The 15,862-nt window shown below is 43.2% G+C and overlaps 1 protein-coding gene across 1 annotated transcript; it reads left to right on the top strand.

The window, feature by feature from the left end:
* Positions 1 to 9,115: 9,115 nt before the first annotated feature.
* Positions 9,116 to 11,485, top strand: LOC125704751 (alpha-2 adrenergic receptor-like). The gene has a single exon (XM_048970753.1). It carries the CDS (start codon positions 9,563 to 9,565, stop codon positions 10,844 to 10,846), a length of 1,284 nt encoding a protein of 427 aa, XP_048826710.1. The 5' UTR covers positions 9,116 to 9,562; the 3' UTR covers positions 10,847 to 11,485.
* The last annotated feature ends 4,377 nt before the right edge of the window (positions 11,486 to 15,862 follow it).

The following is a 15,862-nucleotide window of genomic DNA, read 5'->3' as shown; positions in this document are numbered from 1 at the left end:
AGGCACTATTCTACTGAGGCACGTTATCAACATGTCAGCAGAGTTACTGGACAGTCTATAAATCTAAAAAAGAACTCAATGAATGCAAACTTTAGCTTTGTGTCGCCCTCAGAGTTAACTGCCAAAAACCAAAGATTGACTGCTTGGCTGCATGCTGGTTGGCTGGTGCCAAATCAGAAGGTTGCAAGAGGAGCATCTGCAAGATCATCCGTTATTCCTCTGCAAAACACAGAAGCATTTGATGGTTGCGGTTGGACGACAAGGTCATATCTCATCTGCCACAGTATAGCTGCTTAAAGATGGCGTCGGATTGGCCAGGAAAACAGAGTTTGGCCGATGAACACATAGCCGAACATCCAGGAGAAAAATAAGCAGCTATAAACTTGGGAATCATGTTTCAGATGTGAGAGCGTTGTTGTCTTGATGTGAGCCTTGTTGTGTTGAGCACATGTGAGTCTCCTGTTGACCGTGAATTAAATATTAAAGGGAATGTGATGCTGGAACATAGATATACACAGTATTGTAGTGAGACTCCAGGCTGGGCATCACATTAGTGCGTAGCTGGATAAGCGGTTTGGAAAATGGATGGATGGATGGATGGATGTATTAAAGATACAGAAAAACAAGGACGTTATGGAACAATATCAGTGCTTAAGGATCTACATTTTAATCCCTGTAATACAAGCACTCTCCCATATCTTTGCTGTTTACAGCAAGCAGTCATGCTTCGCAAGGGTTCGATCACACCCACCTCTTAACTCCACATGCACGTATGCCCACAAGAAGAGTGTGCTGTGATAAATCACTCTGGTGCGATGCCAGGGCAACTGGACAAGTGTGCGGCTGGTGGCCCATTAAAGTGGGCTCTTTTTAATGGAAACTCGAGACCATCAGAGGGTAAACAAGAAATATACACTACCAAGAACCAAATATATTTGTGCTGAAGTAGGTCACAAAAGGCAGTACTGGGGCTAAAAAATACAGCACCCCCCCTGTATCCGCGGGTGGTATGTTCCAAGACTTACCGCGCATCCAGTCCGTGGATGATAGCGAACTATCCTCGGACCCCATAAATAACGTGATTTTCGTGTACTTACATATGGTAATTGATAAGTTATGTGCAGTAAAACATCACCAACATAAAATTCGGTAATAATACGGTACATTGTACATTATTATACAGTACTGTACTCCCTTTCGAAAGAAGGAAAGGGATTCTCAAGAGACAACAGAGCGATGACAAAATGTCATGCACCATGGGATGAAGGAGCAATGAAAATCATGATTTTTATACCCTTGAAAGGATGAAGGAACACTTAAAAAAAACTATGAGAAAACGGAGACCGTGGATACCTGAAACAGCTGCGTCTTCTGTACCGCCACCGAATCAAACGTAAAATCATTCATGAAATAGACCGAATCAAAATTAAAAGCAGCAATCATCCTAAAGGACTTAAGATGAAGATGTTAAATCAAAGGAGGAAATTGTCTAAAATGTGTGGGGTACTGTGGTTAGCTGATGAAAGCGTATCCGCCTCAATAGAAAAGTGCAAGCTGCATTGATTTTAAATTTTCACACTCTAAAGGGACATTTCAGTCCTTGAAAATCTCCATAATTGCCCAGCCTATCAGACTTGTCCTTGTACATCCTAATGGAAAAGGGCTCGTTATTCCTCACTAGCAAGAAACCAGAAGAAGCCCTATTATCCACAACTGTACCCATAATACATCAGGCTCTGCACCTCCGCACTCCGGCATGCTGGATGACACTGTGTGCTCCAAGACCACGTTGAAACACCCAGACCGAGAGTTTGAGGAAGTGTGTGCAGACAGACGTTTTTTAAGGAACTGGGAAAGTCTCCAGCATGACCTGACAAGAACAGGCATTACATCTAAGAAAAGACAAAGAGCTGCTTTATGGAGAGAGGGCTCTTACACTCTCCGGAAGCTGGGAGAGGGCCAGATCTCACATCCGAAACACGAATGCCCTGCACTGCCACTGCCGTGGAGGTCATCATCACCGTAATGGGCGTCCTTATGCTGCATGAATCACCTCATTTAAAAAACGGATAGATGATTTTTGTATGAAGATCATGATTGATGGGTGGGATTTACATCTGGAAAACACCTCTAATCATCACAAGAACTAAGGTCCTGACTCTCTGAGATCTTAAAAGATCCCTGGGTGTCTTAAAGAATAGGGATGTTATCCTGACGTCCTGGCTGGGCTTACTGTTGGTCTTTCATATCTGGCCTCCTAATCATTTCCTTTATCTATCTGGTGAATTCTCTCCTCCTTCGTCAACTTAGTTACTGTGTAGTGAGCGTACTGGTACAGAATGGCTGCCGTCACATCATCCAGGTGGGGGCTACATAGTGGTGGTGGTTGCCCCCATTGGTTCTGTAAACCACTCTGGGTGTCCTAAAAATGCTATATAAATGTAACAAAAATGTAATGGGACAGGTGTAGAGAGTTTGCGTCAAAGGTGGGTTGGGCCCTTGATTATTTTTTCAGAAATCCATCTCACTCAGGGCGGCCGCACAGCTGAGAAAAGGACCCAACCCACCCTGGACGCAGACTCTCTACACCTCAGCCACCTGGTAGATGCTACAGAACCCTGTACATCCCAGCTGAGTTTTTACTCCACATCCGTCACACTTCTGAACTCACATCACTGATTTCAAACATTTTAATGAAATACCCTAACATGTGCAATGTCCATATTTATGTGTATTTAGACCACTGAAAACTCTACCTCTGTGAATTTACTTACAAACTTACCAGCACCTAATTTTGTGTGTGTGTGTGTGTGTGTGTAATATATATATATATATATATATATATATATATATATATATATATATATATATATATATATATATATATATATATATATATATATATATATATATATATACTTACAATGACAATTAAACATCTCTCTACCGATCTACATCCATTCATTCATCTTTGGTATCCGGCTATACATTTTGTGTCATTAACCCAAATTATTAATAAAGTTATATTACAGTGTCCTTACTTTAGTACTATATATCAACACAAACAACCAAATCGTCAGGCTACCCAGCAGGATCTGAGTATTCCCCTTATCACAACATCTGTCCTTCTTTGTCCATCAAAGGCTGAAGGCCTTTTCTCGGGCAGCACAGGGTACCAGGCCGGGATAAGAAAGGGAAGGGAAGCCAGTCAATCGCACGGTGCACAGGGGCAGTCTTTAGCGCAGTGGAACAAGCCTCACAGCCTATGGTCAGAAGGTCAGCTGATAGAGTCTGACCTTGGCAGAATAGTCACACATCTGTGGGGCCCGGAGCAAGGTCCTTAACCTCCAGCTCTCTGGGTGCCACAAGAGGGCAGCCCCTTCGGTGTGACCCCCAAGTAACATAAAAGGAGGATTTCCACATGGGAGGTTAATAAAGTATCACTGTTCTGTTCTACACAGAAGCACACTATCCACAATTTAGAAACATCAGTCTACATAACTGCGTACTCTCTGGGGTGTGGAAAGAAAGAATCGCAGGGAAGCGGACAGGCAAACCCCACACACGCTGAACAATAACAAAAAGAGGGGGTGGCACGGTGGCGTGGTGGTTAGCACTGTTCCCTGGGACCCGGGTTCGAGTCTGCATCCAGGCTCCATGTGTGTGGAGTTTGCATGTTCTCCCTGTGCCATCATGGGGTTTACTCTGTGTAATCCACTCCCCCCCCCCCCCCCCCCCGAAAAAAAAACAGGCTGGGGTTAACTGGAGTTACTATATTGCCCATAGGTGTGATTGTGTGTGAGTGTGCTCTGTGATGGGTTGGTGCTCCATCCTGGGTTGTTCCCTGCCTCTGAAATAGGCTCCAGACCCCCCCCCCCCCCCAGGACCCTGAACGGGACAATGGATGGATGGATAAAACGGGTTGGAAAACTTCAAGCAATTTCCTCAGAAAGTTTCCGTGGGAATTTTGAGAATTTATAAAATCCATCCATCCATCCATCCATTTTCCAAACCGCTTATCCTACTGGGTCGCGGGGGGTCCGGAGCCTATCCCGGAAGCAATGGGCACGAAGCAGGGAACAACCGAGGATGGGGGGCCAGCCCATCGCAGGGCACACTCACACACCATTCACTCTCACACGCACACCTACGGGAAATTTAATAACTCCAATTAGCCTCAGCATGTTTTTGGACTGTGGGGGGAAACCGGAGTGCCCGGAGGAAACCCCACGACGACATGGGGAGAACATGCAAACTCCACACGCATGTGACCCAGGCGGAGACTCAAACCTGCACTAAACTGTGCTGTTGTTGCATTTTAATTTAATTAATTTCATTACATTACATTTAATTTCATTTTCTTGGCATGTTAATGCACCAAGAAAAAGACTCACAGGTAAAGATATCAATAGTCCTTGTAGCATCTTTGTCAGAACCTTCAGCTGAATGTGGGCAAAGTCCTGGCAAAGCTTTCGGCCAAGCAAGGCCTTTGGAAGCCAGCAGTCATCAAGACGCATATCTGCCTCAGCCGGGTGGAAGGGTCTATGCTCATCGGAGGCCTCTCACCGGCTGCAGCAATGATCTTACTAATCCCTTCAGCAGCAGATGCCTCAGCTGAAGTGGACAGTAACTGCGAGGCTGCGAATTCTGATTCTGTCTGAGCATTTATGACTTTCAGCAGATTCCCCAGACTGAGCAGACTCTAACGTTCATCATCAAGCGTCACAGCATGTGTTTGTGTTCGGTGATGTTAGCAAGAGAAATGTGTTTATGTCCAATAAAGTGCTAAGTTAAATCTAAATGCCTGCAAAATTTCTCTCTTTATTATGTGTATAGCTAGTTTTAGCATGTTTGACAACAACATAGACGGGAGGTCATACATTCCTCAATAATTCCCTTAAATTTCTGTAAATTCACACAAATTTCTGCGAAAACTCCCAGAATTTGAATCTTTAATAACCTCAAGGTTAACTAGGTCAGGGCTGGACTGGGATTAAAAAATCAGCCCTGGAATTTGGAGAGGTCCCCTGTGATAACCAAGGGAGGGGCCTCCCCCACAATCAATTTGATGGTCCACATACCCATCAGCTTACTGGGAAAATGCCCGGTTTGCTAGAAAGTCAGTTTGGCCTGACAGGTGGTGCAAACTCCACGCCCACCGTGACCCTGTACGGCGTAACTGGTTCCAGAGCACGAGTGGAATAAGTAAATAAAAACATGCATTTTCAAGTAAAAAAATTTTTAATATTCAGAACTTCTAGCCTAAGACAGCATAATTACTAAAAGCAGAGTTAAAAGTAAATCTATACTTAGTGAATTTAGCATTACTCTGCATGCCCCTACTAAGTGCATAATCAGTCCTTCCCATAGAGCTCGTACCCATTAGATATCGCCCATTACTACTATCATCTCTTCCTGAGTCACCGCAGGTGTTAAGAGTTCTCCAAACACACCCACTAATGCAGAACCTTCTCAACAGATGTTTTCAATCCCCATCATAACATCTTACATCCGAACAGGAAAAAAAGTTCAGCATTCAGTCACACATACCTAAACATCGAATTTTTAAAATGTTTAAAAACAGCTGAAATTCAAATCACGCAGTACAAATCAGAAGGTGATAGTTTAGATCCAAAAAGTAAAAATCCCGAGCAAGATTTTGTTTCAATCAACTAGTTGAGTACTTTTCTGACAGTGAGACTTAATACTCATCTGATTGGTTGAAACAAAATCTTGCTCTGGATTTTAACTTCCTGGACCAGAAATATCTACTTCAGATACATATATAGATTAAAAACCAGACAGCTAGTCCCAGGGAGAATTAAAAAAAAGGAGTGAATTCACCTATTTGAGAATAGTGTGATTTCTTGAGATTCGAATCTTACAAACCAGGTTTCCGAAAGCTAATTTCCTGCTGGAATATACTATGAATGAGACAGCATCGGCCCGGGGCAGGATGCTATACGACAGCGACGGTGTCCAACATGCTGATGGAGAGCCCGTTTAACACTCCGTCTCTGCCATGGCTGCATGGTAAAAGCAGGATTCTTCCGCGGTCATGCAAAACGTACACCTGAGCAGAACCTATACACTGACAGACACAGAGAGCAAGCAAACCACAGAAAAAAAGAAAACGTAGTGCTGAAAGCCTCTGAATTAATTTCACACGCGTAACAAAGAAAATAATTTGTTAAAAGCAGGGAAAATGGACACTTGTAAAAATCGTACATAGAGCTCTGCTGCAATTAATTGAATTTCCTCCCAGAAATCAGATCGGACCCGTAGCATTCTCGCACGTTAGGTTAATGCTGTTACGCCAATACAAATATAAGGAACACAAGATATTGCTGCAAAATGCAAGGCATTTTGCCCAGACTGGATGGGTGCGCTCCTTCTCATCGATAAAAGAAATCGGAGGGTTTTTGTTTCGGAGGTGTTTAAACATCTGCATAAGATTGGAGGCACGGACGGCACACTGTACCACAAACATGAATACATTTGTGAGTCAGCCCAAGTGGTGGATCACAGCATGTAAATAACATAGCAGACATCGGCACACATGACCAGTCAGAATGAGGCTGGAATGCATCTCAGGATAAGCATCCCGGTATAATCAAACTTGCCTTTGTATGTGATTGATTTATTTACTTATTTTTGCTGCAAATATTACGCGAATAGAAAGAGCAGGAGAGCAGAGCAGTCTGACTCTTCTAGAATCTTCTACCATCTGTGCCATCTTACTTGACCGATGAAGCGAACTTGAATACCCAGAAACACTGGGGAACTTTCTCTTTGCTGCGTTCACACCCCATATGCGCTTCTCGGGTTAACTTGGCATTCAGAAGTCTGCCACAGTGCCCCCCCCCCCAGACTCCGCCCTCTCTCTAGAAGTCTCCTTGTCTTGCTCACAAGCTCTCAGTGAATATTAACCAGCAGACTCTGAGACGCACCATGTCTACAGCCATCTCCCAAACTCACATTAATAATGACACAACTTACAAAAAACAACAAATTAAGTGATGACTCTGAGTCTTTATCAGTATGAGTACTTGACTGGTATTGTGTTCTTGCATAACTGTTTGATGTCATCTCCCATTGCCGAAGTACATTTCCAATACTGAAGAACTGAAGTACAGAGGACAGTTAAAATCCCTGGATGCTGTCCTTACCCCACCCCAAAAATCAGGGATACATCAACTGCATCCATTCCAGCGAGAACAAGCCCATGATTCATTGCATCCCAAGTGCGTTCTTGGGAGGCAGATTAGCACAAATGCTCTTGCCAAGAACACAAGTACGCTCTTTGTGTTCTTGGTATCGATGAACGATCTATGATGGAGAAGTACAGCTTCGTTAAGCTTAAGCCTACGTCACATGACATGATCCATTTTGACCAATACCGGTCATAACCGATATGGTGCCCTTGGCGAGCATCATCGCTGGCGCCCACTGTCTGAGACAAAGTGAAATTGGCTGGCAAGTCGGTGCCCCCTCAGAGGCTTCCGCCCTAGGCAGCCGCCTATGTCACCTGTAGGACTGACCGGCACTGATCACGACTCAAACTCAATGTGCAGTCATAATCCTGCACTTATTAACCATGGGTTTGGCAAGAAGAACAGATTTCTGTGTTTGGGAAACGACTGAGCTTGTGCATGGTTCAGTTTAAGAATTCAAATTATTCTGAAATGTATTAAATCTACTGAAATATTATTAACAATAAATAATATTAATTTCACTGCTGGCTGAATAGTAAGGAATTCAGCTAGAGGATATTTAAAAACGCAAATAGATATTTATGTGAGCAGCTTTCAAGCTGTATCCTTTGCTCAAAGTACAGGTGATCTAAACTTTTCTCAACCAAGAACACAAAGATCATACTTGTGGTCTTGGCAAGACGGGTCTTGCTAACTTACCTTCTAAGAACTAACTTATGGCGCAATGAGTCATGGCATTTGTGTCGGTCGATGAGGATGCAACCGATGTATACTTCACGTTTGGAACCAACATCCGGGGATTTTTTTTTTTTTTTTTTTACCGTACTCCGTACTTGTGTTCTTTAGTATTGGAACTGGTCTTCGACAATGGAAGATGACGTACATGAGAACACCAGTACGGCCAAGTACGCATATATTCACTCATAGTAAACTTAATTATGGCATGCTGTTTGCGCATTACATTTACATCTTACAGGTAATCAATGCTGCAGCCGTTTTGAAGAATTCCCGTACAGGAAGAACTCATTACCCCTATTTAATATTGCATACATTTATCACTTTAAAATTCTGTGCACGCAAATGGGCTCTACGTAAAGATCTTTCGTACGTTAAATGGAGGTATTTATTTTGAAGAGCATGTGAATTTATTATGCTACAGTTATATTCGAAAGCTTCAAATGCCTCAATTCGTCACTTGTCAGAATGTTTGAGATACATAGATACATGTTAAGTGAAGTTAAGTATAAATGCAGCAAACATTCACACATACCCATCCGTTGCATTTATCCCGCTGTATAATTAGTTACAATTGTGTTACAGTTCTTAATTCGCGCAGCGCTTGTCTGGATTTTCATACGTGTCTAACCGCGGCGTCCTAGTAGTGCTTCCTTTCCATGGGGGGAAATTGGAAAGTGACAAATGGATTCATTCCGTAACTCCGCTCCAATCAAACATATGGACACGTGGAAACAGTGACCTCCAGTGTGCCAATAACGTGCAGATGGACTGAACGTGGGCTTGTCCAACTAGCCATGGCTCTTTACCACTATTATATATTTTTTTAATTTATATTTATATATATATATATATATATATATATATATATATATATAGATGGTTGTTTACTGCGTTTTAAATTCTGGGTTGGTTGTTGGTAATTATTTGCTCAGTTAAACGCGGGTGTTGTACATAAATTTCACCATTCTCTCGCTTTTAACATAAGTATGGAATTGGGAATTTTCACACAGGGTATATAAAAACAATATTATAGATCCATTGCTAACGACAGCACTATTTCCGCTTGCAAAATTAGCATTAATAAAAAACATCAATACTGCCCGTAATAATACAGCCCTGCGAAACAGAGCAGGATAAGCAATTATAAGATGGATAGATGCGAGTATGGATAATAATCGTGTAAAAATGTGAAGATCACACCTTTTAGAAGCATAATACTTGTGTGCCTAGGCTGGGCGGTACTTCAGTTACTTTAATGTGAACAACACGTGGGTTTCTAGGTCTTAGCCGAAGACACAGAGACAGACATACAGACGCGTAACGGCGCTGGTGTGCGGCGAAAGCTGGGCGCTCAGGAGTGGATTGCGGCTTCGGGGGACACTGCACCGAGGGCGCCTGGATATCCTCTTCTCTCCGGATCAGCAGACTGAATATTACAGTTATTACCTTCTACTTACCTTTCAGTGGAGAATGATTTTGATGGAGTTTATTTAGAATAAAAAATAACACTATAAAATCCACACGAATGCGTCCGACTGACCTGGGATCCGGATACTTTTCAAGGATGTTTACAAAATAAAGCTTTTTTTTTAACAAGTTAAGAAGTTAAGATGGATGCATTAAATTTTAGTGAAATCGATGCCTCGGAGGTAGTGCCTTCAAATTCATCTTTATCGGTGGAAAGCCAATATTCCCTGGCCGCGATGGCGGGTCTCGCTGCACTTGTAAGCTTTCTGATTGTTTTTACCATTGTCGGAAACGTTTTGGTCGTAATCGCGGTACTAACAAGCAGGGCGTTAAAAGCACCCCAGAACCTGTTTTTGGTGTCGCTGGCCAGCGCAGACATACTGGTGGCCACACTTGTCATGCCCTTTTCTCTGGCGAACGAACTCATGGGATACTGGTTTTTCGGTAAAGTTTGGTGCGTGATTTATTTAGCTCTAGATGTTTTATTCTGCACATCGTCGATCGTGCATCTGTGCGCGATCAGTTTAGACAGATACTGGTCCGTGACACAAGCGGTTGAATATAATCTGAAAAGGACGCCTAAAAGAGTAAAGTGTATGATTGTGATTGTCTGGCTAATCTCCGCTGCCATCTCTTCTCCACCGTTAATTTCGATTGACAGAAACAACGAGAACGTGCTCTACCCTCAGTGTATGCTGAACGACGACACTTGGTACATTCTCTCCTCCAGCATCGGCTCCTTTTTTGCTCCCTGTATCATCATGATCCTAGTGTACATCAGAATATACCAGGTTGCCAAAACAAGGACCAGAACTATGTCTGAGAAAAAGCACGGCTCAGATCGCTCTCAGACTGAGAACGGAGTGAGCAGGGGAAGCTCGTTAAATGGAGAGAAGGAGAGGGAGAACGGACACTGCCAATCAGTCCCAGGGGAACAGAAACCAGGGGAGACAGATGACATGGACCAGGAGGAGAGCACCTCCTCAGAGGGGAAGGGCAAGAAGCCCGGGGAAGGGAGCTCCAGGAGAAATAGGAGGAGCAGCAGAAAGAACAGCTCCCTGTCCAAACAGTCGAGCAGGATATCCAGGGCCAGTAGTAAATCCATCGACCTCTTTTCCTCGCGCAGGAAGAGGAGAAGCACTGGATCCCGCAAAAAGGTCTCCCAGGCTAGGGAGAAGCGGTTCACCTTCGTGCTGGCGGTGGTCATGGGGGTCTTTGTCCTCTGCTGGTTTCCCTTCTTCTTCAGCTACAGCCTGTATGGGGTCTGCAGGAAGTCCTGCGAGATCCCAGAGACCCTGTTTAAGTTCTTCTTCTGGATCGGCTACTGCAACAGTTCCCTTAACCCCGTCATTTACACCATCTTCAACCAAGACTTTCGGAGAGCGTTTCAGAAAATCCTCTGCAAGTCGTGGAAAAAATCTTTTTGAGGTCTCTCTGAGGCGGCCGACACAATGAGCGGATATCGGCACAGCAGAACAGACATTGTGGCTACACCCTACTGCCTCTTAGACACAGACAATCTAAAACATGATGGTTTAAAAATGTATGAAATATTACGGAATCTTGATTTCCTTTTTCGAACTCAGCTGTGGGACACTGAGCTTGGTTTGCTGCTAAATTTTCAGTATTTTTGTTGTAAATAAGCCAAAAGAACAGTAAAGAACTGTCAGAATCACTTCCTACCCTCCATTTCTGCAGGCAGTGTGCGATTCAAGCGGGTGTGTCCATGTTCCCAAGTCAGCACATTAGTGAAGCACACTTTGTTCAGTGCCAGTTCCAGTGAAAAGGCACCCGCCTGTCATTTGGGACACTGTATTGGCTGTCACTGCGTAGGTGGGAGCAGGTGATGTCGCCCGCGAATCAAGGTGCTGCAGCAGAAATGCAACCCTGCCAAATGCCACGTCTGAGCTGTACAGTCTCATTGGGTCTGTTTTTCTCCACTGCAGATACAGGCGTAAATATAGTTGCCTTTATTTCTTGGTTCCGGTGTAATTTATGTACTGTGGTAGCAATGCTCTTCATTTCACACTGCAGGGGACTGGCAAATAAATATTTTAAGATATTAAGTTCAATGCGATTTTTTTTTTGCAGTGACACGGGTGCAGGGGCATGCACAGCGCGCAGTGAGCTGGAGGGCCGAGGACTGCGCATACACGTTAAATATTTGTTTGCTGGTTGAGGAGAGAATTAGGGACACTTATTTTTACCTTTCTATGCAAATGGAAGTAAAACAAATGTATTGCCTGGCAACAGGAAACAAAAATACACCGTCTCTTAGATTTGTGCACTTAAACTGGTTCAGAACAGTAAGTGATCACTCTCAGGGTTATTCATGTAGACACTCGGCAGTTGCTCTGCGGGGTGTGGCAGTGGGGGGTGTCTCGGGGTGTACTTAGTGTGCGGAATGCTGTCTGTTTGAGGTACCAGTGAAAGGCGCTGGGAACTGCAGGGATTCCCCTTTAAAACCTTGGCAACCGCTCAGTCACACAGGTGTGGATTTGGGAGTGAGATCCATCAGATACAGGAGGACGGGGGTTAGATTCAAGATTTATTAAGACTTTATTTCCTGTGCAACAAGTGCACCAGGATGCTTGCTCATTTAGCCACACCCAGTAACTAACTATACAAGTAAATAATATACTACAACCACGCGATAGTGCAGTGAAAATAAGTTACACTTAGTCATTAAAAATCACATAAAGTGCAGGTGCGAGGTATATTACAGTAGCCCAGATTCCGCTGTTTATGATGCAATCTCCGGAAGAGAAAATAGTTTGTGGCCAGGGTGGTTAAGTCTTGTAATATATTATGTGCTTTACTGTGGCAGCAGTCGATTAAAGGCAGTGATCTTCTACGGCAATCACACAAGCCTGTAAATGGGCTTCCAGTTTTGACCTGTGGCCTTATCATACATTAATATTGTGGATAAATGTCTCCGCATCTCATTCAAGGTTTCCTCAACTGCCTTTGCGTATGTCGTTTAGAATGTGATGGATACACTTAGATTCTAGGTGCAATATCAATATCATTCTGCAGGACGGAAAAGGGGAGCCGTGGTATGACCTGGAAAACCGTCTCTGAATCTGTACCAGAATTTCAGGAAAATCGATCAGGTAACTGACCTTATCTCAACCCTGCAGATCATTGCCATTGATGGTATTTGTCTGTTTCACATCTGCTTACTTTAGAGCACAGCTTTCATAGCTCAATTTCAAATCGAGTATACACGATGAAATTCTGCAGCTGCTAGTATGGATGGCCACAAAACTTAAAAGTTCACGAGTTGATCAGCTTCACCCCTTCAGACAACTGCAGCAGATGTTTAACTTAAACTTTAATACTGTGTTTCCAAGGTATAATGCAGAGATGCAGGGGAGGATTCCATCCATTGTTGACGTCTGAATTTACTACTGCTACTGGTGAACATAGCGCACAAGCTGGACTCTGAACCTCAAGCAATGGGTATGGAGAAATTGTTTTAAACAACGGTACTCATCGAGCAGGAAAACGTAAGATTTCACAGGTGAGCTGTAACTCACAACTGCCAGACATTGCCTTCATAACCTTATAAGAAATGTTGCATCCCTCCCTACAGAGACACAGTAATGAAGTTTGCGTTCAACTTCGTCAGTCTGATCGCTTCTCTAGAAACAGCTGCATAAAATACTCTCCTTATTATTCATTGTTCAGTTTTTTGCCTTTGCATTATGTGACATAAATCCACAGTGCAGTTCGCATCAGAGTTATAATTATTATGATCATTTACTTTGACGGATGACATTTATCACACTGTGGAGCTGAAAGCAGGTACAGCCCACACAACTCATAAAATGCTACTAGAGTGTAACCTCTCGGTTATGACGGATCACCGGATCGCACTGCTGCTCTTCTCCTCGTTGAGGAAGAAGCATTCCTTCACCCTTAGCTCGCAATGAAAGTCACACAGGATGCAGGTTCATTTAGGTGAGCGCTCGGTACCTTCCACACCTCCAGGGGGCGTCATTGTAATCAATTTCACTGCAGTTTTGGAGAATATGTTTACATTTTACAATAGCTGACATGGAAAACATGAGGGGAGACAATTTATTATTCAGAAAATTGCTTCAATAAATCAGTTTGTAGCTGAGGTTGAGTGAATACCAGCCTGTACTGAAAACCTTCGAATGTCAGAAACTTACTGAGCTATAGTTACTCAAGTGTGTTATTTGGGTCAATGTATGGTAATAAATTAGCATGTAATCTGTAGTCCTGTGTAAAATGATAGGCATCTTAATCTGTAAATTATCAGCAGGAAGTATAGTACCATTAAGTAATGTATTTAACAACTGAATTCCTTAGAATTTCTATTCAAGTGTAAGGCAGTTTCTAAAATGTGAGCGTGAGGTTTTGTTGGTCTATAGAGAGAAACTGAATATCGGTGTGCAGACATCCACGCGCAATGGTGATTAACCGGTACGATGCCAATATGCCTGTCACCGGTAGGAAAACGTGTCCCCAAATAGCTTCAGGTGCCGTTGAAGGAGGAATAGCCAAAACGTCTGTAGCTGTTATGGAAACAGAATTCATAGCAGAGGAATGACAGACTGGATGAGGGTTACTGGGCAAGATTCACTTAGTAGGAATAACAAAGCAGCTGGTTGGAAATCAAAGACGGCATGTGACAGATTGTCGGTGGGCTTATAGCCATCTCATGAAGAGACGTCGTTTGACTGTGGTTTTCAGGGTTCCTTGGAGTTGTCTGGTTCTGCTATTTATATGGGTTGTTTTCCCCATCCAGAATAGTCCACTGGATATTCCAATGGCTAGTGATCGGTTACCTCTTTGTCCTTTACACCTTGACCTGCGATTGTGTTTCTGTATCATCGCATTTAGCGCAGAGGCCTTGTTATTTCTCGCGCGTCCCGTTCATGGAGCCCGGTTCCCTTTTCTGCTCAGTTTCCTACACTCTTGAGAAACCCCGCTCAGCCCTGGGTGACGCGCATCATTTATAGCGGAACTACATGTCGCAGTTCAATGTCAAGTATTCTGCATGGACAAATGCACCAAATTCACATAAAAGATGAAAAAATACTTCCGCAGTAGTACCAAGCTGAAACCTCAAAAAAAAATGTTAAAAGCACGTGCATCCATTTATATATACCATTTTATGGCGAGTCATGTGTAATTGAGTCGCATCTGACTGCATTTACACCCGAGATCCATGGCAAATAATATACAGTGATTGAGAGACGCCTGTAAACAGATGTCATAGGATAATAGTGGGTGGTATTACTTAGTGTAACAGGTGCAGGTGGGTAGCACTGCCAGCTGTATAATTTCCCACTGTCCATATCTAACTTGCAATACAGTATGCATATTGTAATGTGTATGTGACGGACAGCTACAATATCGAGATGCGCTCAAATTGACTTGCGTCTGGATTAGGTCCCAGTCCCAAATCCTAACGCAAGTCGATGAGAGGCTGCATGTATGTTCTTATACTAAAGGTTTGCAAATCATTTCTGACAAGCGGGTAATTCTGCCCAGGGCCTCTAGATAAAGTCGACATGAAACCCATTTTCGGCTGAACGTCCCATTACAGTGAAACATAAGCAAACGCAGTGGCCGCGTCCACGTTCCCTCCAGCTTGCGTTTTCCAGAATCAATAGCAAGTAAACAATTTCAATAAGGGGCATTATAAGCGATGTCACGCTACTGCGGAACTGCAAGGGTGGGGGGGTAGGTTGGGGGGCACCTCCTTGGCAAGCGACTTATTGATTTCAGTTATGATGAAAACACTTGTTTAACTAAAGAGGAGAAAGAACAGCGAATAATAGTTTAAACAGAGATAGCAAACATGACCCTGACAGCATAAGCAGGCTTGCTGTGTATTAGCAGGCCTGGGACAAAATCACTTTAACTGGGCCCCCATGATGTTCTCTTGTGCCACGGGAGGCCAGAACAGCTTCCCCTGTACAGGTAAGTTTGCCCCCCCCCCCACAATTAAACTTACCGGCTTAACAAAATTTCTAATATTTTCATCTGTTACCACTTCATTTTATTTCCGCATTACAAAGAATTATTTTTCTTTTCCTGGTTAACCTTGGCTTACAGATTGCCCGCTAATCCACCACTGGTTTGTTAATTTATGCAATATCAAATAGGATTAGTTATGGGGGAACAATTCTGGAAATGCTCGTGCAATTCTACCAGAAAGCCCATGAATGCTGAGTAGCATGTGGATGTGTAAGGCTGATTAGCATATGGATGTTTAAGGCTTATTACCATATGGATGTGTTAGGCTTATTAGCATATGGATGTGTAAGGTTTATTAGCATATGTATGTGTAAGGCTGATTAGCATATGGATGTTTAAGGCTTATTACCATATGGATGTGTAAGGCTTATTAGCATATGGATGTGTAAGGCTGATTAGCATATGGATGTGTAAGGCTGATTAGCATA

The sequence above is a fragment of the Brienomyrus brachyistius genome, chromosome 12 (assembly GCF_023856365.1).
Source record: "Brienomyrus brachyistius isolate T26 chromosome 12, BBRACH_0.4, whole genome shotgun sequence".
NCBI lineage: Eukaryota > Metazoa > Chordata > Actinopteri > Osteoglossiformes > Mormyridae > Brienomyrus > Brienomyrus brachyistius.
Note: the sequence above shows the minus strand (reverse complement) of the source record. Positions and strands in the feature narration are given on the sequence as shown.